At 37.6% G+C, this 21371-nt stretch overlaps 3 protein-coding genes across 4 annotated transcripts in view; 1 reads left to right on the forward strand and 2 right to left on the reverse strand.

The window, feature by feature from the left end:
• Positions 1 to 5237, forward strand: part of LOC106129811 (RNA helicase aquarius) — a 41558-nt gene extending 36321 nt beyond the window's left edge. The window contains exons 20-27 of the mRNA XM_013328494.2: positions 39 to 163; positions 594 to 754; positions 1023 to 1290; positions 1580 to 1751; positions 2764 to 2934; positions 3427 to 3624; positions 4428 to 4607; positions 4768 to 5237. Of these exons, the coding sequence (XP_013183948.2) occupies positions 39 to 163; positions 594 to 754; positions 1023 to 1290; positions 1580 to 1751; positions 2764 to 2934; positions 3427 to 3624; positions 4428 to 4607; positions 4768 to 4935 (1443 nt within the window). The 3' untranslated portion in view covers positions 4936 to 5237. The remainder of the gene's footprint in view (positions 1 to 38; positions 164 to 593; positions 755 to 1022; positions 1291 to 1579; positions 1752 to 2763; positions 2935 to 3426; positions 3625 to 4427; positions 4608 to 4767) is intronic.
• Positions 5238 to 5267: 30 nt separating this feature from the next.
• LOC106129828 (G-protein coupled receptor Mth2) lies at positions 5268 to 9615 on the reverse strand. Its single transcript, XM_013328519.2, has 8 exons — positions 8970 to 9615; positions 8391 to 8579; positions 7829 to 7941; positions 7659 to 7737; positions 7347 to 7507; positions 6929 to 7064; positions 6652 to 6741; positions 5268 to 6182 (listed from the first exon to the last, which is right to left on the reverse strand). Exons 1-8 carry the CDS (start codon positions 9245 to 9247, stop codon positions 5945 to 5947), a joined length of 1284 nt encoding a protein of 427 aa, XP_013183973.2. The 5' UTR covers positions 9248 to 9615; the 3' UTR covers positions 5268 to 5944.
• Positions 9616 to 10001: 386 nt separating this feature from the next.
• Positions 10002 to 20820, reverse strand: LOC106129539 (C-1-tetrahydrofolate synthase, cytoplasmic). Of its 2 annotated transcripts, none has more exons than XM_013328137.2 (15): positions 20664 to 20820; positions 18381 to 18579; positions 17438 to 17574; positions 16498 to 16732; positions 15996 to 16107; positions 15054 to 15279; positions 14704 to 14877; positions 14137 to 14302; positions 13390 to 13693; positions 12929 to 13146; positions 12067 to 12277; positions 11251 to 11399; positions 10937 to 11040; positions 10547 to 10832; positions 10002 to 10273 (listed from the first exon to the last, which is right to left on the reverse strand). In XM_013328137.2, the coding sequence occupies exons 1-15, from the start codon at positions 20699 to 20701 to the stop codon at positions 10031 to 10033; spliced, it is 2802 nt and encodes a 933-aa protein (XP_013183591.1). In that variant the 5' UTR covers positions 20702 to 20820; the 3' UTR covers positions 10002 to 10030. The 2 variants fall into 2 exon arrangements, with proteins under 2 accessions (XP_013183591.1, XP_013183599.1); XM_013328145.2 differs by lacking the exon at positions 20664 to 20820 and adding an exon at positions 19017 to 19173.
• Positions 20821 to 21371: the final 551 nt, after the last annotated feature.

Here is a 21371-nt window from a genome sequence, read left to right on the forward strand (position 1 = left end):
CATGTTCGTTCAGAAAATAACAACGTCTATTGCTTCAGACGAAATCCCCGGACACCGTCAGCAAAGAGTTCCCTTTCCACGAGTTCTTCGACGACGCGCCTAAACCTTTGTTCCCGGGGAAAACTTACGAGGAAGATATGGAGGTTGCCCGGAGCTGTTACAGGTGAGTTGTTTATTGATCTATTTATTTAACAACTATCTTTTACTCACAGCTTTGTCCACGCTAATTTAGCGCCAACTACAAAATAAAAGAGCTTATTAGAAATAAGAGTAGCTCAGCAGACCCATCCAGTAAACCCGTGAGTGGAAAACTAAAAATAAATAAATGTATGCAAACTTCTTGAAATCATGCTATCGCATCCTAAAAATCACACTTTTATCATCAAAACTACAAATTTATCTTCAAATATTTGTACTTTAAATATTTTCCAATGTTTAAAATTCTTCATTTACGTTCGTCTATACACACATCACACTATTTCTTTGAACGAAACTTTGCATTAGAGTAGGTCGTAGGTATGGCTAATCTTTTCGCGAAAACTTTAACCTATCCTTTTCTTTGAACGTTAACACATTTATTTATTCTGTGCTAGGTATATCGATCACATCTTTGAAGAATTAGAAGAATTCCGCGCATTCGAACTACTTCGCTCGGGTCTGGATAGATCCAAATATCTGCTGGTGAAGGAAGCCAAGATTATCGCCATGACGTGTACGCATGCCGCGCTCAAGCGATCAGAACTCGTTCAAATGGGTAAGTGTTGCATAATAGCACATAATCTTCCATTTAAAATGGAATTCTCGCATGCCACATCCACTTGTATGGCATCAGCTCCCTTGCTGAAATGGTATCGAAGAAAAACAAGGTGCCAATTAAACATAAGGGTTATAAACCTGGGATTCTTCTTTAAGCGAGGGCTAAAATCTGAATCTCAATTCCATTCTTAACCATCCAGTAAAATGAAGGTTACATGTCTTTTCAAGCCACTGTCGGGTCTGCTTTAACCCTATTATTGTTTCAGGTTTTAAATACGACAACATACTGATGGAAGAGTCTGCCCAAATCCTTGAAATCGAGACGTTTATCCCTCTCTTGCTGCAAAATCCCCAAGATGGCCGCTCGCGCCTAAAACGATGGATAATGATCGGGGACCATCACCAACTGCCTCCAGTGGTGAAGAATATGGCTTTCCAGAAGTACTGCAACATGGAACAGAGTTTGTTCACGAGGATGGTGCGGCTCGGAGTGCCCTACGTGGAACTGGACGCACAAGGTCGTGCCCGGCCTAGGTAAGTTTATTTATTTGCCCTAGTTCCATAACCGATTGATGTCTTCTGTTTTTCAGTTTTCTTGGTTGTGTAAAAAAGGTTTTCTTACTTATGTAAAAAAACAACATTTAGATGAGTTTTACACAGAAGAAGTGATAGCGAAAAACGCTATTCAGTTTTGGCATGTAAACACACTCATTGTTACAAATTTTAAGGTTTTTTTTAAGTATATTTGACCATCTCTCTGCACTATACTTTCCCTGACCCTGCCTTAAAATATTATTTCCTCATACTGATAATTTTTCCATAGCATTTGCAACCTATACCGCTGGAGGTATCGGGCGCTTGGGGACCTTTCCCATGTGACCAGACAACCTGAATATCGAGCAGCCAACGCCGGTCTCAGGTTCGACTTCCAGCTGATCAACGTGGACGACTTCAACGGCGCTGGTGAGACTGAACCGAGCCCGTACTTCTATCAGGTAAGTTGTTATTAAGAGCTTCCACGATTTTATGTCGCTTCGGAGGCGGATATTCGAAGGCGCAGGATAGCACAACGCCGAACCAAACCACACGTTGAACTTATAATCCGATTCATACTTTAAAAAAAAACTTAACTTTTTATCTAAAAGAAAAACTTATTCTGCAAAATTTTATATTAACGGACAGGTCAGTTCGCGGGTTTATGGCGCGCTCTGATAGGCTCAACCGCTCAATTTTTTTGCGCCCACGCAACGAGATTTGCAGTCGGAGTAAAAGGGAAAAGACAGCTCCTTTATATTATTACCTGTAAATTGAAATAATATTATAAATGAGGCAACTTGTTAGTTACTTGTCTAACACTGGATGAGACTTCAAGATTCTACATTATTTTTTAAAGGTGTTAGTCATCTTAGCCTATGTGACTAAAGAATGTCATATCTTGCATGTAATCTGGTTTCAGTGCACACGTCCATTAATAAAGATTACACTTTTTTATAAACATTTTGACAAATTACGTTGCTGTGGACACAACGTGACCAATCCTTCAAAAGATGACGAACTCGTTTTCTGCGAGCATGTTTACAAAACCAACAAGTTTTATGTCGTAAAAATGTTAAATCTTTACACAACATACGTATCACTGTATGTCCTCTTAATCTGACGTCTAGTTTTGAAAACGAATAACTATGACAAGAGAAAGTAAATTTTCTCAAGTCAATTTTCTCTCTCTCTTTCTCACACATAAAACATGTTTATAACAAAGAATATTCCATATAAAATTGAATAATATAGTTTTTTTCTGTCCTGTCGCACATCGTTTATAAAGACTTATCAACAACCACAAGGTACAAACAAAGAGTACCTAACTACCCTGAAAATTCAATTATATAAATTTCAAACAGGAAGTAGTTTCAAATAAACAGCCTTAAATTTATCCTGCAGAACATGTCTATGCACGCCACTGAGTTTGCAGTATGCTAATTCTGTTGTGTTTACCATCTGTTTCTCTAGAACCTGGCGGAAGCGGAGTACGTGGTCGCGGTGTTTATGTACATGCGGCTGGTGGGCTGGCCCGCGTCTCGGATATCCATCCTCACCACTTACAACGGGCAGAAGCATCTCATTCGTGACGTCATCGACAAGCGGTGCGCGGACAATCCACTCATTGGGCGACCGCATAAGGTGAGATCTTAACAGACTTACACACGGGTCCGGGGCTTCGTTTCCGTAGAATTTCATATGAGTTAAAGTAGCTTATTTTACTCTTAGGCTGATTTCAGAGTATGGCCTACGAGACAAGCCTTTAACCAGCGCGTTTAATACCTTTGCAGTCGCCGCTTTTAAACGAGTTTTAGTATTGGGCATTTCCTAACAATGTACAAACATGAAGAAAGTGTTATAGTACCTAAACAAACTTTTGCTAATTAATAACTCTGTGATTACTGAGTGACTCGCTGATTCACGAACGGCACGTTGGAGCTTATGAAACGCGGCTGCTATCTAACGTTCAATTTATAAGCGCACGCGTAGTTGTAGCAGCGCAGTTCAACAGCATTACTTCAAAATCAGCTTACAGTTCTAGATTATCGCTTTGCAAAATATCATCTACTTACATTATTTTTTAAAAATTCAATAATAAAAAAATTAAATACAAAAATACATATTACCATCTAGGTGACGACCGTGGACAAATACCAAGGGCAACAGAACGACATCGCCCTAGTATCGCTAGTGCGGACGAAGGCGGTGGGGCACGTGCGCGACCTGCGGCGGCTCATCGTGGCCGCGTCGCGGGCGCGCCTCGGGCTCTACGTCTTCGCGAGGGTCAACCTCTTCCGGAACTGCTTTGAGCTGCAGCCCACTTTCAATCAGGTATTTTTTATTGCACTACAAGCATGGTCGCGCTTCTGATCAATCAATCAATATATTTTTATTTGTGAATTCAGCTCTTATACTCTGTTTCCTGCCTAAAAGAATACAAATGTCAGATCCCAATATGAGATACTGAGAAACAGAAGTAGATACAAGATGTTACATACTCACTCCACCAACATTCTCCACTAACGAAGAGTCTGAAGAGCAACCTGAACTTTTTTATTTTAGACCTTACCAACGTCAGTGTAGGACTATATAGGAAGCGAAAGATTTTCTCCTTACATCTCAACGACACCCACTGAGGAACAACTTCAATACCAATTACCCTGAACTAGAAGTTGCAGCTGTTATTTTCTCAGAATAGAAAAATAATAGTAAAACCTTATCGTCGCCATCAGTTGCGACGTCACATTCACTAGTTTTTACCGCTTTTATAGTCATTATCCCATGTCCTTTAAGGTTCCTTTTTCCTTTAAGCCATATTCACTTTAAGACGGGCTTACTCATAATAACGAAGGATATAATGTAGATATTAGCTTTCGCCAAACCGTCCAAACAAGTCCAACAAAGGTTTGTAAAACCGATTCATTGTTATTGCGTTCGTCCGGTGTGTACACTGCTTTAGGCTTGTCATAAATTCCAACCTTGAAGCTAGTCGTACCGCGAGAATATCAAGTTAACAATGGAGTATTTCATTCAATCTAAATCAAAAAATTCGTAACCATGCCACGGCCACATTGTCACCTTTTTATCAATATTCAATGTACGGTAACTTTGTTTTTATAATTTTTCAAATTTAGCTCGTGGAGCGTCCGTTGGAATTGGAACTGGTACCCGGGGAGCGTTTCCCTGCTCAGCGGACCCTGGCGGCCGCCGTGCCCCCGGCGCTGGTGCTGAGAATCCGGGACATGCCGCATATGGCCAGATACGTCTACGATATGTACCTCGAAACCGTCCGGGACGCCAACAAGCAGATACAGGTGAGCCTCACCCATTCTTTTATTTCTCTTTTACGTCAACTTTGTATTATGAACCTCTCTCTCTCTAAACTTTAAAAGTTAACAAAAACTTTTAAAATTTTATGCAAGATAAATTGAGCAGTAAGTTTATGAAAAAAATAAAATCCATTTTGTTCGGCAGCGGCCCGGCCCTACATCGTGGTCTGCCCCGGGCACCGAGTCCGCGGCGCGCTCCCACCAGCCGGCCCACTTCGTGCCCACTCACCCCGGGGCCGCTCCCGACAGCGACGACGAAGACTTCCAGCCCACACAGATAGTCAACGAAGTCGAAGATACGCCAGATACTTAGAACACAGTCCTTAACTGTTTTAAATGTTTGCATTAATTTAAAAAATAAATACTGCAGTAAAAGAATCTTCTACTGCGCCACATTTTCGCACCGTGCCCAGTATACTGCTAGCGTTTCTCCGCTGTATACGCTAAAACTAAGGTGCCAGCTTTCAAGTCGCCTATGTACCACAAAAGATATTTTGTGATATACGAATTTCTCTCCCCAGTATTCTGTAATTTGAATCTTGCGGTTGTCTTGTTAAAAGTTTGTACATAGGAATAAGTGGGAATAAGTTTAGTGAATAAAATTATATTAAGTGATTTAGTGTTTTATTAGTCTTATACATTGGTGGTATATTTTCTATGTAGATAAGTAAGTAGCTTAAATGCTTGGTTATGCTCAGTAAATACAGTCGTTACAGTAAAAAGTAAGTACAAACGCAAACAAATGGATTGAAAATATGTTGCATTTGAACTCCACCAACATATTTCACCAAAATGATAAATTATGTTGGCAAAGTATGTATAATAATATGACAGAGTAGGTAAGTATGAGTAAGTATGCCTATACGCACATAAAGTATCAATCTTACATTCTTAATAAGATAAACTAACATTGACTAGACACATTATAGACATATTACGTTTACTTAAAAAAAATGTCATTTGTCCGTTTAATGTCGAAATAAATATTTAATTTATTTTTCGCTAACTCATTTCCATTTTTCACACATCATATAAAACAAGTTCAGTTGGTCAAGCCCAAATAAAAGAATGTTGTTTTCATCGCAAAAGTTTTTTAGTATACTGCCATAAACAACAGCAAATAAGGAAATTATCAACAAAAATAAAATGTCACCAAACAAAAATATTAATCTATGAATCTGGTGCCATTTAATACAATTTTAAATGTGATGACAAACAAATTGTAAACTGAGGCCCTTCCCACGAGTTGGTACAACAAAGAATTCGAAATAATTCCGATTTCTATGGGAAGCTCGCAAATTGTCGCTGTCATAAAAATATGTTCACCCCGTAATACCATTCGTGACTCCATTTTTTTCCTGATCGTCCAGTCTATAGTCCACGGTATGTTCGGCTATGTCTTCCACGTCTTCTACTAACGCTAGGTGTTTTTCAACTGACTTCGATAAGCAACAAAGCCATCCGTGTCTCAACACCGCTTTTAGAGCCCTCTTACGAAGCAACACTAGTACCACGAATGTTAGGAGCCCTTGGAGAGTGGTGAAGATGTCCAAAATAGCCCTGAAAAATTTTTGTTGCTTCAAGTTGGAAGTCTTAAATCAACATACATCCAGTCGATGATAGATTAAATAACTTCATTGTCCGAAATTACTAGGCATTGATCTGAGTATGTTAAAAGAGGAAGCTGATCCAAATCAACAAGAGCAAGAAAGTGTTCTAAACAAATGAGACGCCGAGCAGTCTGGCTAGACGGGGCAAAGGCACGGAGTGACATAATATGCGGCGTGGTCGGACAGATCGAGATGGCGAGACATCATCAGGTCTGCTTTTTGCAAATAAAAATTTTAAGAAAGAATTTTTAGAGTAGCAGTTATTACTTTTTTTTATATATTCTGGGGCAAGTTATTACTTTTTATTATATATTCTGGGGCAAAGTGCCGCGAAAAACTTACTTTCTTTTAACTAATTTTTGCAAGTATTTTTTACCTACCTACATTATTTTAAATAGATGGTTAGAAAAGAAACTTACGTTACTAAACCTGATTTTGTTACTGTACTGATCATCTCGAAAATCCATGGTATTCCCATAAGCATAAATAATCTTAAGCTTAACATACACCTGAAAGAAATAATACTTATCTATTTTATTTGTATAGATTTTTTTAATGAAAAGCTTATATGAAATACCTTATTCTATTTTAAAAAAAAATTTGTTACATGACACCTATACGTTTGTACCTATGAAAACTATTGGGTTGTGGGGAATCGGGAATGCCTTCTACGCTAAAGTTTTGAATTGCACTCACTTGTATCTAACGGCCTTGATATGACTAGAGTGGAATTGCTGCGCCCATAGGTGGTACAAACACCACGAGAAGATGCCAATATTGGCAACAATAATAATCGTCATAACACTGAATAAGTAATACCAATGTTGGTTATCTGAAACAAATTTAAGTTTATAGTATTTCGATACAGCTACAATTAATTCAATTTCATGATAATTATTCTTTGTGCCCTTAAATTTTACATGCACCTTTGCCTACACTTTTACGGCAGAAGATAATATTAACTTTCTAAAAAAGGAATTTACTCAATGACTTTATAGTTATGTGATGTTTGTTCGAGATATTAAGTTAGTTTACAGACTCCACGACTCTCAACGCCATAGTCAAGGGAGCACACGGAGGTGAAAGAGAGCTTAACTCGAGTCCACAATCTTACCAATAAACCAGCAGTGCATAAGGCCAATTCCCGGCCGCTTGTGGTTCCCAGGATGGTAATTTACAACCACGACACAAATCGTAAGGGCAGTCGCGCAGCCCCACGCATATAGGGCATATCGCAAGAACTCCCACCATCCACTATCGTAAAGGTACGGCCGTCTGAAATAACGCATATTCATCATAGGGTGAACCAGGGAATATTTTCCCTATAACTTTGCCCCATCAATCCCACTGGTGCAGTTTAATGGTACAAATATTTTTTTACTTTCATGCGTTACATATTTTAAATCTAAATACTATGTGTACTTACTTCATATTTTTAAGAATTTGAATTGAAATTGCATTTGTCCAGAAAAAACTTCCGATGATGAAAAAATACGCTAAAAATCCTAAAAAAAATTACAATTAGGTTAAAAAATTAAAATGATTTACAAAAACATCCGGAGATTTCATATATCTTCTATGTAAATTTCTGCCTACCTCTAATAGCACATAGTGTCATATCGGTGTACTCCATTTCCATAATAATAAATAGCACAAATGCAAAAGTAGCGCTGACGCAATAATTTATTATACTTTTTCCCAAGAGATCTCTGAAAAATAAACACAGTACTTTCATTTAATTCTTTTTTCCTCCTGGCTTTGCCTCTAGTTGCATCCTCACAACTCTAGAGAGGAGCCCGGGGTATGACTTTGATCATGGATCACGGTTTGGGTGAGTCAGGTTTATACACGAAGCGACTCCCGTCTCACTCCGCAGCCTTTGTAGGGGAACCTAACCCGTATACAGGTTTCCTCACGATTTTTTCCCTTGCCGCAAGAACATCGGTTAGAATTCAATCTAATATACCTACCTACTTCTAAAATAGTAATTGATTCGGTAGTTTTTGTGTGAAAGAGTAACAAACACAGACGCAACTACACATCAACAACTTTAGCATTTGTAATATAAAGAAGTACGTATATTTTATTTAGGAGACCAACAGCTACTTTTAACGAAGTCGATTGCTGTTCCAAATAAAATATAAAAATATATACGTACCTTATTTCTGGCAACAACGAGTATACCAAAGCCGTTGCACCTAAAAATACTGCTGATACCATCATACAATATATTTTGACGTCAGTGCTAACTGGCGAATCGCTGCCATCGTCTGAACAAAACACAACAGCCTTTTGTTTCTTCTCCAGTTTAACATCATTTAAAGTGGTGTGCTCTCCAATGCAGTATCTGAAAAAACTTCTTAGTTACCTACAACCACAGGTTACAAAATTGGTTCTGACCATAGAGTTTAAAACAATATACCTATATACTTAAAATCATAGAAGTGGCAAGTAATGGTGAATTTGACGTCGTAATTAGTGACACCATAACGTTTTCATCTTGCTTATCAATTCTGAGATAAAAACTACGTGCAATGCAAGACGATACATCTTTCCTATACTTTCAAATAAAATATTGCATTTCTATTGTCTTTAATTATTCTGATTGTTATGGTAGGTACTGACTAACGCAGAATCATATCTTATACATTTAAGTATCATATATACATATATAGTATTTATCCATAAGCATGTACCTTAAAAAATAAATACCGAGCAGATCGAGAGAAAAACCTACCTTCCGAGCTCCAATTTCACACTTCTGTTTTCATTCAGAAGTTCTACAAAATAATAAAAAATCAGATTACCCTCTTCATCTATCGTATAATCAATATGCTGTTTATATCTTTCGGGGCAAGTCAGACTAATGTTGGCCGTGGTGTTTGTAACAGGCTCCCAACAAACTGTCTGTCTTCTTAACATCACTCTGTCCGAGTCACAACATTGGTTTTTGTACACTGATACTACAGCGCTCAATGTGCTCATTAGCACGAGAATGTAAAATATCGTCTTCATTTTTCATTTAAATTTACGTTTTTACTTCACAAACAATAAGTAGGTACTTTAAAAAAAAGCTTATATATTTTCGCTGATTTATTTTTGTGGTGCATTATGGGGTCTGAACTTTAATTCCACTTCTATAATTAATAGGTGATGACAGATACCAATAATCTGTACTTTAATACATTTTGTGACTGTTTGTAGGACAGGAATATTTAAGGCAATACGTGCATAATTTATTTAATTTTAGGAAAGTTTGTAACTTTTATTTAAAATTCACGCGCGTGAAACGTGTGTTCGCGACGAGTTGTACTAAATTCTGCGACTAAATACACACGTACGTACACGTAGGCGCCGTGCGCTAAACTGGCGCAAACTCATCTGGCAGTGGCAGGTATATTTATCGTCGCCAAAGTACGTAACAAGACGTTACATCTTACTTCGGTTAACGGAAAAATGTTATTGCATTTAACATTACATAAATTTATACGCGATACTTGCAATATCACTGGTGGCAAATGAAACGATTTGGGGCAATTTCTTCATATGGTGCGCCATTTCGCCTAAACTCGGATAAAATGCGCCTCTTTTATAAAGAACCTCACGGTATGTACTAACGTGTTCAGTCCTATAGTAGGATACTAGCATACTACATACATTTATGCTTCGGCGCAAATAAATAAAAGGAAATAAATATCATGGAAAGGAAATGTATGAACACCCGCCATTGTATCCTAATGGAAGAAGACTACTGTTAATAAAACTAAAATAAGTAACAAAACACTTTATTAGAGGAGTTTAGAAGAGGCCAAGGATTTCGCCAGTCTTAGTGTCTAGATCGATATCGTATATACTGGGGCGGGTGGGAAGGCCTGGCATCTTGGAGATCTCGCCCACCATGGGCACAACGAAGCCGGCGCCCACCGACACGAAGATGTCGTTGATCTTGAGTACGAAGCCCGAGGGAGCGCCCTTCACCGATGGATCTCCGGTGAGTGAGTTTGAAGTCTTCGCCATGCAGATCGGCAGTTTGTCGTAGCCCTGAACACAATAGGGAATAATTTAAGACATGTCCAATCTTGATTTAGGATTCACTTGTTTATGGTTTTGTTTTGGATTACTAAGACTTGTTCAACTTGTTTTGAAATAATTTGCACAATTATTACTATAAGTTAGGTTAGAAGGTTTTCACATAAAATGTGATAAATGTGGATAAAGTCAAAAGTATAGAGAGATAGTGGCGAATAGAAAGATACAACATACTTTGCACTGCACACATATTAAATAGTCATAAAAACAAGGAAAAGAAATTACCAATTCAGTGAACGACTTAATTTTCTGCAACACTTCATCCGTGTATTCCACTTCTCCAGCGCCATACATCTCAGTGGCGATCTTCTTAATCTTGTCCTGGATAGATAGCTGGAGAGGGTAGAGGTACTGGAAGTTGTTGGTGACGTCACAGGCGGCGATGACGGCGTCCGCGAGCTCGACTGCGCCCGCGCCGCCCTGCGCCCAGTGGTCGCACACTACCGCTCGGAAAGCGCCGTTTTGTAGTGCGTAGTCTCTTACTAGTTTATGCTCGGCTGGTGAGTCGTATCTGCAGAAAGTAATCGATTTAAATTTAATTATTACGTGAATATTTGCCTATCCATGAAATTTATTAAAAAATGTTTTTTCCACCCATGATTTATTTATACTAACCCGTGTTTATTAATGGCGACGACAACAGGAACTCCAAACTTATTGCCGTTGCTAATATGTTTTCCTAAGTTGCACAGACCCTTGCTTAGTAAATCCAAATTTTCCTGCAACAAAATACATGGCAAACTTTTTAAGCTATAATAAAAACGATGGTTGACGAATAATTATAACATATCTATATCTAAGACTAGCATGCATACCCATTCCAAGTGCACATTTTACATATGTCAAACGATACCGATACTGTTACGAAGAAGAATGTAGAAACGAGTTTCGCTATAAAAGTAAAAAATAATGAAGTGTAAAGTACTCACCTGTACATAGACAGCGTGCAGCGGCGCGCCGGGCGTGACGGCGGGCCCGCCGCCGTGCATCTTCAGCGCGCGCACCGTGGCCACCAGCACCGCGCAGTGAGGCCGGGACCCGCTTGAGCGACACTTGATGTCGAAAAACTTTTCCATGCCTGTCATTTTTGGTAATAGGTTTACATTTGTTTCCTTTCTTCAATTTGCGCATGACAGCATCTAGACGTCTTTTTATTTTTTATTTATTTATTTATATATTTATGTATTTCAAGGAAAATAAGAATAAAACTTAAAAGAGAAATACAGTACAAAGGGCACTACTTATTTCTAGAGAAATTTCTTCGAGCATGCCCATGACAGGAAAGTGTAAAGGCATTCGCTTGTGTACATGATAATTAGGATATAAACTTACTTCTTTTTGACGATGGGCTTGCAACTATTTATTTATTTAAACTTATAAACTTATGCACGTAAAATGTACAGCAGGTGGACTTAATGCCACAAGGCATTCTCTGCCAATCGAACCTCTGGACCAAATTAAGATAGATTTGAATCGATCCATCAATAAGTCATACAGCCGAACGTGGCCTATAAGTCTTTGTGAGAGTGCATGGTCTATCTACCCCCTAAGGAATAAATACGTGATTATACGTATCTATATATCACCTAGACTAAGAAACTCTACACACATCGAATACATAGTGCAGCGGAGAATAGCGCGGCAGTGCTGTGCAAAACATATAGGATTCAACCGTTGATATTCGCACCGCGATTGGTGTATGGAGCTTCTAATACCTTGACAGAACTAGAAAAATAGACACAAACCTATATCGGAACCGAAGCCAGCCTCCGTGGCAACATATCCATTCTCCCTGGCCAGTTTCATGGCGATCTTGTCTGCGAGGATTGAAGAACAGCCGTGCGCAATGTTGGCAAACGGTCCGGTGTGGACCAGCACTGGGGTGCCCTCCAGCGACTGCATTAGGGTCGGCTCGAACGCGTCCTTCAGAAGGACCATTAGGGCTCCTGTCATGCCCTGTAGAAAAATCATTTTAAATACTAAGTCAGCAAAAATATTTACTCAAGTCAAACTATTGCAAATTGGATGTTACAACAAAAGAACTGGAGGACGGATAGGGAAGCGAATGGATTGTTTGCCTCAAGAAGGAACTTAAAAAGGTAGGCAAGGGAACATGTTGTCACTGGCATGCCAGAAATCAAAGAGAATCATGGAGGAGACCAAAACTCAAAAATGATCATAGTGCCATAGAAAATAATAAGTTAAGAAGATACTCATATTTGTTATAGTCAGGTAATTTAGATGTGCCTTCATGGTACAAATGAGGTATTTGCTTAATTTTGCATGCATACACCAAGTCATTTACGGTTTAGATAGGATTTTTTTGGCTTGAATCACCTACATGTTCAACAAAAGTGAGTCTGCATTTCGGAATGTACAATATAAAGAAAAGTAATTCTGACATCAGGCAAAGTTGGTTGAAAAATAAATAATGTATGTAACCAACTTTACAAAGGTACTTATTTCTTGTAAGTATTATTTGGATACTTGAAATTTCCAGAGGTATTCCAAAATTCCCAGACCAGGACGAAGTTCCACCGGAATCAGCTACCTACTACATGTATTACTAAACAAAACATAAATGCTATTACTTCATCCAGTTTTTACCAGATCGTCAGCTGTAACCGGGTTTCCTTGTCTGTCCATAGCCACCACCATGTTGGCCAGCCGCTCCTTAATGTCATCCGCATCCTTGCCCAGGGAGAGGATGGCCATGATTTCTGAAGCCACGGATATGTCGAAGGCAGTCTCGCGGGTCAAACCCTTCTCTGTGGGTGACTGCCCGATTGTTATTTTGCGGAGGTATCTGTCGTTTAGGTCCACCACTGAAAAATAATGTTATGATATTATAACTAACACTTCTTTAGCACACAGAATAAATAAAAGCAAAATGTGCAACTATGACGCTAATGCATAAAACACTCATCTCAAAGTTGGTTTCTTTTGTTGAAAAAAAATCTTATCTAATCAACATATAAATAAATTCCTTTAAGATGCAAAACAATCAGAAAACATTTATGACGCGGGAGAAAACATCATTGCATCCTAGAAATAGTAACAATAATTACCTCTATTCCACATGACTTTAGCGGGATCAATATCCAGCCTGGCGAACTTGGTCCTCTCCTCAGGCGTGAGAGCATCAGGGTCCGTCTTGTCGATGCCGAGTTTCTTCAGCCTCCTGAGCTGGATCGGCGAGAACTTCCTCACGCCCTTGATCTTCGGGACCAGGCGATCATATAAAGGACCGTCTTTCTGGGTAGCTTCGTGGAACATGCGCGCATCCATCTGCGCGGCTAGCAGGTTGTTGGCGGCAGTCACGGCGTGGATGTCTCCGGTAAGGTGGAGGTTGAACTCTTCCATGGGTATTACCTGGAAGTTTACGATTGTTGTTAAAAAAAAACGACACCCATTGTTATAATCTAGGAACCTTTTAACTGATGGGAGTAAAGAACATTACACGTAAAATAACCGGAGGGTTTCTGCTTTAGTTTTATTTATTCATTATATATTATATGTATATAATTATCATGATTAAAATAAAAAGTTATAAAAAAGTCTTCTCGGCCGCCATTAAGACTAAGTTCGTAACAATTGGAAAACTCTGTAAATACTCGACTGTATATGCATTTCATTACATTTTTCAATGTTCCTTGTATGTCTTTATCTTCAATGTTCAAAATAAAGGAAACATTGTCGGTCACAAATCCGATAAGAGCATGAGAAAAAAAATGAAATTTAACCATATAAAAAGCAATAATATTAGTCCTACATTATTCCGATTTCTATAGTATTAAGTCGCTAGTTTGCCTCACCTGCGAGTAACCGCCTCCCGCGGCCCCGCCCTTGACCCCGAACGTGGGCCCCTGGCTGGGCTGCCGCATGCACGCGAACGCGTTACGTCCGTGATGCGCGCACAACGCTTGCACCAATCCGAGGAGGGTCGTACTCTTGCCCTCACCCAGGGGTGTTGGGGTGATTCTGGTGAACACATCACGTTACTTTAATTAGGATCATTTGCAATTCAATTATATAAGTACTCTGATGTCATAATTTCTCATAAAATCCTGATAGCAAAGATTTTACGGACTAAAGCGAACAAACTCCAACTCAACACTGTTATATTAACATCATCATTAAAGTTGACTTAGCGAAAAATATTTATCACGGTTGAGCGTAAATCCTCGCTCCGGCTACAATACTTAAAATGTTAATTATCTTTAAATCAGTCAGATTTATTTTATTCTAATCAATCAATCAGAAATCTGTAATATCTGCTTACACGTTCATTACACATTGTGGTTTGATACTGGAATACCTCGTCAGAATTAATGCACAATTGCACAAACAATAAAGTATCTTATGACAATAAAAATACTAACCCGGCTACTACGATGTACTTCCCATCTCTCTGTTCCTTCAAGCGGTCGAGCACGGACAGCGAGATCTTGGCTTTAGTACGTCCGTACTGGGAGACCTCGTTGGGGAATAGACCAATTTCATGCGCTAGTTCGGCAATGTCCTTAGGTTTTTGAGAGCGAGCAATTTCGATGTCACTGTAATAAAAAAAAACCATTAAAAATATATAAGCCATACTAGTAGGTACAAGCAAAAAACCCGTTTTCCGTAGAAATAAAAGATGGCGCCAGGATCCTGTGCATCTGGCGCTTGGCTGTAAGAACAGTATTCTTCATGAGCATGGCTGTGATTAGTAGTAAAATTTCTTCCTAACCTTGGTGGTGGCACCAAAGGCTTGATTCTAAGCGGCTGTAACGGCCAAGATGGCGCCAGGATCCTGTCCAACTGGCGCTTGGCTGCGAGAACTGTATTCTTCATGAGCATGGCCACGGTCATAGGCCCCACGCCGCCGGGCACTGGGGTCACGTGGGACGCTACTTCCCGAGCCTCGGCATACGCTACGTCACCCACTAAACGTTGCCCGCTGGCTTTTGATGGATCTGTTGAAAGTTATGGATAAAATTAGTAAATATATATAATATATATATATAAGCTAAGTAGAAAAACTACTTAGGACTTGATAAACTGTAAGCAACACTTTAAAATATATGTTTTTTTTAAATAAAAACAACCCATAAAATTTGTAGCAAGTGAAAATCTATATTCTCTGCCTATCCCCTAGCAAGTGTACAACAAAACGACGCAAATGATACTAAGATAAATATGAGTATCTAATACAAACACTTACCTGGCTAAATAATTAATTTTTAGTCATTTTTATACACATTCAATTTTAAGAAAATAAATTCATTTAGTGAAGTTTGTTGAGCATTTTGTCTGAATCATAATGCTTGAACCACATGTTGATGGTAGTTACTATACACTAACCCGCGCAAAGCATTTCTGTGTGCGGGAATCAAATGTCGGCCAATATGCGTGTTTTGTCAATATTTATAATTTCGGTGTTCCGTCTATTGTATGTTAGCTGGTGTAAAAGTCAACATTAATGAGGATTTTCTACCATTTCAGTGTCTGTTAGTATCAATATTAGATGTATATAGCTACGTAGCGTTACAACCGACCTAGTGCGAGTCGGACTCGCACATAAAGGGTTCCCTATCATTATATAATTCACTGGGGATGTCTCCTGGCATTTAACCTTAAATAAGTAAATTTCAAGATAAAATGGGTATATTTTAAAAATAATAAAGTATACCACTAATGGGGTTGATGCCACAATCGATGACAACTGATCCGGGCTTGATCCAAGACCCTTTGACCATCTCCGGGCGACCGATGGCCACCACCAGGATATCGGCTGTCTTTGTCTGTAGTGAACATAAAGTTTTACAAAATTTTTGTCAACTATGTAGCTCTGTAAAGAAAAATTAATTCTTCTTTCTTTTAAATGTACTAGATATTGAAGATTGTAAGTTTATTTTTTTAAAGCTAATTTTTTTTTGTAGCCTAGTCTATAATCTACTTACAGATCTACTACTTATAGATCTACTGCGTACTAGCAAACTATCGCAATCTGAATTTCAATACCAACATTAAGTTATCCGGAGTTTTAGAGTCTTTTCGAGACTTTTGGTCTGTCTTCCCCGTACGGGATAAATTCATTCATACATATAGTCAAGAAAGGGAGTGCCAGAAACCACTGGAAAACACTTTATATACCTACTCGAATTTACCAACATTTCAACTCTGATACTCACAATCTCACTCAAGTTCTTGGTCTTGGAATGGCAGACGGTGACGGTGGCATGCTCCCATTTGAGTAGCTCTGACACAGGAGTGCCAACGATGCGGCTCCTGCCAAGTACCACCACGTTCTTCCCGGCGATGGAGACACCTGTCTGCTTGATTAGCTCCACGCAACCCGCTGGCGTGCAAGGAATAAAACCAGAGAGGTCTCCCACAGCCGCTTTGCCTTCGTTGATAGTGTTTAAACTAGTAACATATGAAAATATGTAGCAAGTGAAAATCTATAGTCTCTGCCTATCCCCTAGCACAACAAAACGACGCAAATGATACTAAGATAAAAATGAGTATCTAATACAAACACTTGCCTGGCTAAAAAATTAACTTTTAGTCATTTTTATACACATTCAATTTCAAGAAAATAAATTAATTTAGTGAAGTTTGTTGAGCATTTTGTCTGAATCATAATGCTTGAACCACATGTTGATGGACGTGAACATAAAATATTTAAAATCCTTAAACCTCAAAAGTATGAAACGCTGAATATATGTAGAATTCAACAACTGCTACTATTGAATAAAAATTTTATGAGTGGCGGATTTTTATAGCATTTTTTATGATCGACGCTAAAGGATCAACGATAGCAATTGTTTAAATTTTTTTAATTTGCTCAGTTTCGCTGGTAGTACGCCGCTTGCACCTGATCTAGGTGAAAATCTTAAGGAACATGATATAAATTTGATATAACTATATAAATTAACTCAGATTCAATGATTTAAAATGGTCATTAGTGCAACTGCGTAGAGGTTCGAGTAGTAGAGAATGCCTTGTGGCAGTATGGATTTAATGACCTATTGATTAATTTTTGGTGCAATAAAGTTCAAATAAATAAGTAAACTGGAAACAAGTGAATATTGAAGCGATTTCTTTCTGATTTCTAAGGTCACGTCTTACCCATCAACATCCTTATCAGCGGAGACGGCGTCGGTGACCTTGTGCGAGTCGATCTTGTGGTTGGTGTCCAGCGGCATCTGCACGATGATGCCGTGCACCGAAGGAGATTCGTTCAGCTTGGTTATCTCCGCCAAGAGCTAAAATATTATGCGAATTGTTAAATCTATGAAAAAAAGCCTGACGGTAAGTTGGGGAAGGGATAAACGGAGAGAGTTCGTTCAAGATGAAAAATCCAGAGAAATTATTGATAGCTTGTCCAGTGTGAGTCAGCAGTACCTAGTATGTTACTTTTTTATTTTAATTAACCTTACTATGTATTAGTATGCATTATTTTAAATAATCTTAAGCTCTTTGAATTGCTTGAAAAACTAAAAAATCCTTCTTGCATCGTTTTCTTTATCCGTATAAAAATATTTACAAATGTGCAAGTTCAACCCCTGTTACATCATATCTGATATAACTGTAATAATTTATGATAAGCGCACACAAACAACTTTTATCTACGAAGTCAGATGTCATAACTTCAATGATGAAAATAGCGCCATAATCTTCGTTGAGAGTAATTTTTAGGGTAATTGAGGCAAAATGCTACACAAAAATATCCATGACTAAACAAAGATATCTTTCAGCAAAAAAAAACTAGTGCCTTCAGAAGTCTTTAGATTAGGTTTAAGCATAATGTTACGACCACCAACACCAACCAACTTCGTTACGACTGTAATTAGGGTGGATGGTCTTGCATCCGATGGAATATAAGACTTATTTTTTACACGATTTCATACATACATATTATAACGTCTTTATCCCTTACTTACTCGTACTGGGTAGTCTGAGCCTACAGTTTCGAAAATAATTAAAGGCTTCGTTCAACTGTATAAATTATAACTTAATAATGGCATATAGATTCAGATAGTGACAAAATTACAAATTATATACACCATACCTCAGACTCTGTGATATCTCTCGAGAAGCGGATGTGTTCAGCCGTGATGCCTATATTTTCAGCAGCCCTGAGTTTCATCCTGATGTACACGTTGGAGTCCTCCCTCCCCCCCACCTGCACGATGGCGAGCCGCGGCTGGAACCAGGCCGCACGAGCCTTCGTCTCGGACACTTGACGACGGAGGTCATCTTCTATTGATCTGGTAAAGTTTTAAAATTTTGTGTAGATTTGCATTAGATATGGCAGCAAGTCTTAATAGAGAACCAGATACAATTGCTCCATACAAAACATTTCAATTGAAGAACCCGTGATTTTTCGATTATTATTTTACTGAAAGAACAGTTAGCAACAGAAACGTTTGTCTTATGGACTACGATACTATTCTACGAGAAATTAAAAGCACTCCATTACTAGGACAATTTGAATTGACAATTTCAGATATTCGTTGCGATGTTTATTCTAATTTTATAAAAAATACAAAAGTAAATATATTTATATCGTAGAAAAGAAAAAAATTCACGCGTAGGAATACTTTTTGCATATACTTGCAAAAAGTATTCCTACGCGTGAATTTTTTTAATTTTTTTATTAATTATGACAAATACGTATTTAATATACATCAATAGTTTTAATTACTTGGAAACTTTTAATCCAGATATAATTTCCGCCACCATGTTGAGATCCGACAATGGCGCACTTGTTCCACTAACAGTTCTCCAACGACTAGTCTCTTACTAGGGAATATATTGTGGTCCATGCGACCCCTGATAACCCTGAGATGAGGCAAATAAAATTGTTTTCAAGTTATTATTGTGAGATAATTCATAGAGAAATGTTAACTTCAGTCTTGTAGTTTACGGCAGAGAAAAATACCTCTTCATCTCTTCCTGTTTATAAAGAGGGCAACTAAGGGAGAAAAGAAGACATTTGTAAACGTGATTGACGAGCGCAAAAACTTTACAAATAGTTACGGCATGTAAGTAAAGTATCTCACATGCAAGACAAGGCATAAATATCAATCGGACATAGGCTATGCTAATCATTACTTAAATTGAAAGAGAGTAAAATACTCTAATTTTATTTATCCTTCGTCTTGTGAATAGGAATAGGTAATTTTTTCTGAATTGTAGCGTTGAAAATCTGCTAATTTTATTTTGATCACTTTGTACTTGTATTTAAGCTTATTATCATTTAATGTCCTTACCTTAAACAGTCTAGTACAAAATTATTTAAGGGTTTTGTTAAGCGTAAAATATTTTTAAAAGACATTTGATAAAACAACGGACGCGGGAGAGCAATGAACAAATCAACTTAAACTGTTTATATCTTTACGAAATTAAAGTCGTTATTACGCTTCGTTAGTTAATTACAGTTGTTTATGTCAATAAATAGACAAAAGACCAAAACAATCTGATAAAATGTTCAAGTGGTCTATTTTTTTCGTTAATAATTTGGAATAAAATGGAACAGATATTTCTTTCTCGGATATAATAAATGTCTGGTGTAATATATACTCGGATATAATAATAAATGTATTGAACCTATTCTCAACAATCAATTTATGTTTTCAAAGAGGTTCCGCGTAAGATAAAATAAATTTAATTAAATCAAAAAGAGTACCTTTACCTACAAAAAAAATTTAAAAACCGTTTTTTAAACTCAATATTGTTAGTTTATTTTAGTAATTACAACACACCATTTGGATACGGAACACTAAAATTTATTTCATAAAAATAGTTTATTATGTATGCCTAAGTATGTGCCATGCCTGTAAAAAGTTGCTTAGTTATTAAGCTTCATTCCTGATTTTAAGACCAATGTCGTCTCTCTCAATCGCAAATATATGAATACTAGCTATGCCCGCGACTTCTTCCGCGTGTAATAGTTATTTTGGGCACCATTGAAGCCCTCAAGGAAAAATAATTTTCCCCGTTTTTTTCACATATTCCTTTATTTTTTTGCTCCTTTTAGTTGCAGCGTGATGTTATATAGCCTAAAGCCTTCCTTGATAAATAGCATATTCATCGCAAAAAGATTTTTTTAATTCGAACTAGTAGTTCCTGAGATTAGCGCGTTCAAACAAACAAACTCTTCAGCTTTATAATATTAGTATAGATAAATATGTAATAATGTATACCTACATAATTCTATTTGGATAATTACCTACTTTTAAATAATTACAATCACCTAAGTCAAAATAATTAAGTAGATCTAATCTATCAAGTTTGAGCTTAAATTATTTCTACTATAAAAGAATAATAATAAAACAAAGTGTAAACTTACTGCTGAATCAAATCCAAATCTTCGTTTGTCTTCCACATTGTCCACTCCTTTTACTTCACTATAACATTTGAAATACGATACTACCTGACAAACGGCCGTAGCCACTACTATCAGATAGCATGCGCGTGCTCAACTTATAAGCGAAAAATATCAAACCTGTTCCGACTGGTGTACACTTGGACAAGACTTCAGGTCATTGCGGTTCAAGCCATGGCTCATATCACGCCATTTCATGGCATTAAAACTGTTTTCAAGATAATATTCACTTTAGATAAACCATAGATACCACTGAAATAAAGCAAAAATGTCACGTTTATCAGAAATCTGTTGTCTCAATAAATATGAATATTACAAGTATTCTATAATCGACACCTGCAGGTTTTATGAGTTATTTTGAGGGTAGAATTATAAGTTAAATATATAAACAGTTTGAGGGTAGAAAAGGTTTAGAATAAAAAAAAGTTATATCGTAAACGACAGCAAAAATACGTAGAATTTATATTCTTTCTTTTTTACTTTTGAATATCAATAACTTTCGGAAACTCCATTTATTTACTATCTTGTATTTTTTATGTTTGTTTTCTTTTATTGTGTATAAATACTTTTTACTTTACACTAAACCATACAGCTGAACGTGACCTTTCAATCTTTTTGCGACTCTCGGCTCAGATGTCTACCTCATAAGAGATAAAGACGTGATTATACTCG

The sequence above is a fragment of the Amyelois transitella genome, chromosome 18 (assembly GCF_032362555.1).
Source record: "Amyelois transitella isolate CPQ chromosome 18, ilAmyTran1.1, whole genome shotgun sequence".
In the NCBI taxonomy this organism is placed as follows: Eukaryota; Metazoa; Arthropoda; class Insecta; order Lepidoptera; family Pyralidae; genus Amyelois; species Amyelois transitella.